At 38.6% G+C, this 5,940-nt stretch overlaps 1 protein-coding gene across 1 annotated transcript in view; it reads left to right on the plus strand.

The window, feature by feature from the left end:
* Nucleotides 1-5,940, plus strand: part of pacs2 (phosphofurin acidic cluster sorting protein 2) — a 111,417-nt gene that overhangs the window by 68,106 nt on the left and 37,371 nt on the right. The window contains exons 8-11 of the mRNA XM_014026814.1: nucleotides 127-186; nucleotides 268-422; nucleotides 1,724-1,814; nucleotides 2,147-2,218. Of these exons, the coding sequence (XP_013882268.1) occupies nucleotides 127-186; nucleotides 268-422; nucleotides 1,724-1,814; nucleotides 2,147-2,218 (378 nt within the window). The remainder of the gene's footprint in view (nucleotides 1-126; nucleotides 187-267; nucleotides 423-1,723; nucleotides 1,815-2,146; nucleotides 2,219-5,940) is intronic.

Genomic DNA, 5,940 nt, shown 5'->3' on the forward strand with positions numbered 1-5,940 from the left:
CATATATATACTGTATATGGCTGGTAAAATGACTGAGATGTTGTGGTTATGTTTGGTTTCGTTGGACTGGACCTGGATTAGAACTGTCTGAACTTCAGTCTGACTTCCTTTGTTTTTGTATTTTAGCAGCAGAACTTTAAGCAGCGAGTGGTGGCGCTCCTGAAACGGTTCAGAGTTTCAGATGAGGTGAGTGTTTGGTTCTGCACCATCAAGTTTTTTTTTTTCCCTTCTCCTGTGACCAAAGGTGTGATTTGTGCATTTGTGAAGGTGCTGGACTCGGAGCGGGACCCAGCAGAGCCCCCTCCTGAGGTGGAGGAGGAGGATTTGGATCTGGATAGTGTGGAGTTTGAGAACCCCAGTGACAGTGGTCCGGAATATGATGATGACGACAGCGTCCTCAGCACACCAAAACCCAAACTCAAGTGGGCAACACAGTCAATTCTATAATAAAAGGGGCAATGATAGGCATAAACAAAAACAATAWTATTAGAACTTAGCTTTAGTTTGGTTTATGCTTGACCCTCCTAGAATTCTCAAACTAGCTGAAGCCCTGAAATCACATGTAAGGAACAGAAGAAATGTATTTTAGAATTAAGCCCAGGACATTGTACAAAATATAAATATAGACAAGATGCAATGACTTGTAAATCTAACAAAACCATATTTATTCACAATGGAACATAGTAAACATATCAAATGATGAAACTAAAACGTTGTACCACTTTGAAGTGAATACTGAAGTAATTTTGAATTTGATAGCAGCAACACATCTCCAAAAAGTTGGGACACTAATGCACCCCTATACCATTATAGAGGCAGGCTTTTCAACTGATAACAGGCCAGATGTCTTAGTCCACTGTAAGTGCAAACTGCACACAGAAAGTCCCCAGGTCTGAACCGGGGATCGAACCCAGGACCTTCTTGCTGTGAGGCATCGTGCTGCATCGTCAAGCTGTAAGGGGAAACTCTCTGTTTACCGGTCAGTTTACAGTCCTACCCTCACCTATGGCCACAAACTTTGGGGAGTGACTGAAAGACCAAGATCATGGATACAATCGGTCTAAATGAGTTATCTCCGCAGGGTAGCTGGACTCTCTTAGAGCTAGGGTGAGAAGTTCAGTTATCTGGGAGAGACTCTAGAGCCGCTGCTCCTCCACATCGAGAGGAGCCAGTTGAGGTGGTTCAGGCATCTGGTCAGGATGACTCTTGGACGCTTCAGGCATGTTCGACTGGGAGGGGAGACTGAGGAAGGACCCAGAACACATTGGAGAGACTATGTCTCTTATCTGGTCTAGGAACAGCTTGGAATCCTCTCAGAAGAGGTGGCTGGGGAAAGAGAGGTCTGGGCCTCCCTGCTTAAGCTGCTGCCTCCATGACCTGACTCTGGAACAAACGGAAGTTGATGGATGGAAGGAAAGTCGGGCGGACAGAAGTAATTTCCATAACATAATCAGACCTCATTACCTGTATTTAACCAAATGTTTTTAGATGTGTTGCTTCTTACAAATTCAAAATTACTGTAGTTTTTGCACCACAAATGTCACAGAATTTTTCATTTAAATATTTGATACATTTATTCTAAAAGAGAATAGATGTATGAGATTTGCAAATTATTGTATACTATACTGCATAATGTTTACTTATCAACTCAACATTATCAAAAATCAACATTTATGGTAAGATTATGTCAATGTGTTGAGTTTTAGTTATTATTTTTTTTTAGGCCATATTTCGAGGGACTCTCTCTGTCCAGCTCTCAAACTGAGATTGGCAGCATCCACAGCGGCTGGAGTCACAAAGAACCTCCAAGCCCGGTAAGATACTCGTCACTTTGTGGCACACCACAGTTTGAAATAAAATCATCTTAAAGGCACATTTCTTTCTCTGCATTAAAACCTTTCTAGTTTTACATCACAGAGAAGCTGCAGATTTCAGAGTTTTATCACTGACAGCTACTCTCATCACATTTACCTTTACTGCACAGATTACTACATCTATCAGCAGAATTAAACCAGACTTTTTAACTAATGGCATTTTTTGATCTAAGAATCCACCCCGTTTATCAAATGAAAAAGTTCTCCCTGTGAAATCAAAATTCCAGGAACTTGGTCAGCAGGTTTTGTTGTGTTTTCTTAACTTGTTCTAGATTGATCTGGACAAAACCAAGTGCAGTGGCTCAAAGTTTCCAGATGATGTTGTGGCTGATAACGTCACCTTTGTGAGTATGATTTCCTGAGATTATAGGCTGTGACATCAGTCAAATCACTGAGTGGAGTAAAAAAAAAGCCTCTGAAAAGCTAACCTAACCCTTTTTCTGGTCCAACAGGGGTGGTTCTAGCCTGTTTGATGTGAGTTAAGGTTCATTGCTTGATACAGTGGGTAAAATAAGTATTGAACACGTCACCATTTTTCTCAGTAAATATATTACTAGAGGTGCTAATGACATGAAATTACCACCAGATGTCGGTAACAACCCAAGTGATCCATACATACAAAGAAATAAAACCATAAATGTCCAGAAATGAAGTTATTTGTAATAATGTGGAATGGCACAGGGGAAAAGTAGTGAACACATGAAGAAAGGGAGGTGTAAAAAGGCATGGAAAGCCAAGACACCAGCTGAACTCTCTCAGTAATTAGAAAACAAGCCTGCCCCTTGTCAGTGCAAATTAATATCAGCTGGTTCAGTCCCAAATGATGGCCAGGTATCACACAAGAACCATCTGATGATGGGTAAAAGTAAAGAGCTCTCTCAAGACCTTCACAACCTTATTGTTGCAAAGCATAATGATGGCATCGGTTACAGAAGAATGTCTAAACTTCTGAAGGTTCCAGTGAGCACTGTTGGGGCCATAATTCAGAAGTGGAAAGAACATTATTTCACCATAAACCGACCACGACCAGGTGCTCCTCACAAGATTTCTGACAGAGGAGTGAAAAGAATTATCAGAAGAGTTGTCCAAGAGCCAAGGACCACTTGTGGAGAGCTTCAGAAAGACCTGGAATTAGCAGGTACGATTGTTTCAAAGAAAACAATAAGTAATGCACTGAACCACCATGGCCTGTATGCACGCTCACCACGCAAGACTCCACTGCTGAAGAAACAGCATGTTGAAGCTCCTTTAAAGTTTGCTGCACAACATTTAAACAAGCCTGTGTAATACTGGGAGAATATAGTCTGGTCAGATGAGACCAACATTGAACTGTTTGGATGCCAGAATACACATCATGTTTGGAGGTCAAATGGCACTGCACATCAGCCCAAAAACACCATACCAACAGTGAAGTTTGGAGGTGGGAACATCATGGTGTGGGGCTGTTTTTCAGCATATGGTACTGGCAAACTTCAAATAATTGAAGGAAGGATGAGTGGAAAAATGTACAGAGACATTCTTGATAAAAATCTGCTTCCATCTACCAGGATGATGAAGATGAAACGTGGCTGGACATTTCAGCAAGACAATGTGCCCAAACACAAAGCCAAGGAAACTCTCAGTTGGTTTCAGAGAAAGAAACTAAAGCTGCTGGAATGGCCCAGCCAATCACCTGACCTGAATCCAACAGAAAATCTATGGAAAGAACTAAAGATCAGAGTTCATAGAAGAGGTCCACGAAACCTTCAAGATTTGAAGACTGTTTGTGTGGAAGAATGGGCCAAAATCACACCTGAGCAATGCATGCCACTAGTTTCTCCATACAGGAGGCGTCTTGAAGCTGTCATTGACAACAAAGGCTTTTGTACAAAGTATTAGATAAATTTCAGTAAGTGTGTTCAATACTTTTTCCCTGTGCCATTCCACATTATTACAAATAACTTCATTTCTGGACATTTATGGTTTGATTTCTTTGTATGTATGGATCACTTGGGTTGTTACCRACATCTGGTGAAAATTTCATGTCATTAGCACCTCTAGTAATATATTTACTGAGAAAAATGGTGACRTGTTCAATACTTATTTTATCCGCTGTAAGTACTAAATCCATTAGAATCAGCTTTACAAATATATAAATCCTACAGAATCCGTGTATGGTTTGTTCATTTATTTTTATATTTTTTAATACAATTTCAAAAAGAAAACAACCATGTTAATTATTTTTGTTTGTTTCCAAAACCTAAATGTAAAATAGAACTAATAAAAAAATACACAGTGTTTCATTTTTGCTTCACTTTACTAAATCCAAAATAAAATATGTGGTTGTTGTTTTAATGTAGCAATACTGTAAATGACAGAAGTCTTCAAAGAAAGAGTTTGTTGTGGCTGAAAGAAGATTGCTTGAAAACAAAATTTTAAATATGTTTATTTTAAAAAATGGGCCTTTGTTTATGCAAATTGGCAAAGTATTTCAAGCTTTTTAAAATTATCTTCTCTAAAGGTGCACATCTAATAAACATGAAACTTCTTGTATTGCACCTATAATAAGTGAATCTCAAAACAATATATGGGAAATGTTTGGTTTTTCTACGCTGAGTTATGTTTGCGCATATAAAGAGCCAGTTAGCATCAGCAAAAATTACAGTTTTTTTATGTAGGTGTATGTGTATTTTAATGTAACGCATATTCACATAAAACTTATGTCATATATCCAATGGAGCTTTCTGAGCAAGTGTTTCTAATGTCATAATGATTAAACTCTAGGGGGCGCTAAAATGCACCATGTTAATGTTTCGAAAATGCTAATGCCGATTGCTACCAAATTTATTACACTTGCTTAAAACCAGAAACTAAGTTGTTTTCTACAATACGGTACTGATTGGCAAAAGTGGGCGTGGCTTGTAAATGCACGGTACAAAATAATTAAAAATCACATATTTGATCTACGGGCTAATTTTTGCAGGACATATTCTGTGATGTAAAGCAGAGTACTATTTTGATACCCAAATGTCTGGCCTTTAGTTTTTTATTTTATTTTATTTATTTTATTATTATTTTTTGGTGAGGAATTTGTCTAAGTTATTTGCTATTAGGTTATAAATATATATATTTTTAGTCACTACGAACATTACCTGGATTGACTTCTAGGACTGCCGCAGCCAACTGACCGTAGAAAGCACAAAAATGTTAAAAATTCAGTCAGATGTACGTGAGCTAAATTTGTATGATTGCATCTAAAACTTAGCACTTTTCATCCCTGGAGTGAACCTTGTTTTTCTGTTGGCTAAATGTGTCATGTGCAGCTGAAAGAAATGTTAAGAAAACTTTTATAAAGTAATCATTGGATGTACATTGACAGCAGATGAACTTTTGACGTCCACCCAAGTCAAGATGGTAACCACAGCACAAACATGACTAAACTGGGCAACATTGCAAGTATTGAGCTAAAATTTGATGTGGCAGTAGCTGATATTTAGTCTCAACACATCCTCTAAGTGTTAGCATATAGCATAAAATCTTGCAACATTATGTGAGATTGTGCAATATATTTAAGATTTGATAAAATTGGTTAGAACTTTATAATTCCTGAACATAGATATTTTGTGGTTGATGAACTGAATTTTAGATTCAGTCTTATATTTTATTCTTTGTTGATGGAACAGTAGGAGAATCAACAAGACTCTATTTAACATGTGCCTCACTCCAGCAGTGTAAACACAACCTGTTTAAGCCCACAGGGTTTTAGAAGTACTGCAGTATATCCTTCAGTTCCTTTTCAGTCATTTCACTCAGTACAACACAGTTGTATATGGGACACGCCCTCGCACGCCTGGCTGAAGCCACCTCTAATCACGTCTTTAGACCGGTGACGTGGTGACGTTGAACATCGGGTGACAGGCTTCGCCTTCACCCTAAAACTTCAGAGTCACCAGCGTCATTACTCAGTTAGATACCGCCCTTCACTGAGCCTTTTGTGATGAGGGGCCAATAAGGTGTTGTACTTCATTCCATTCCTTCAAGGAACCCTGGTTATATTCATAACCATACATTCCTTTTCAGTCATTTC

The sequence above is a fragment of the Austrofundulus limnaeus genome, unplaced genomic scaffold (genome assembly GCF_001266775.1).
Source record: "Austrofundulus limnaeus strain Quisiro unplaced genomic scaffold, Austrofundulus_limnaeus-1.0 Scaffold592, whole genome shotgun sequence".
Taxonomy (NCBI): Eukaryota; Metazoa; Chordata; class Actinopteri; order Cyprinodontiformes; family Rivulidae; genus Austrofundulus; species Austrofundulus limnaeus.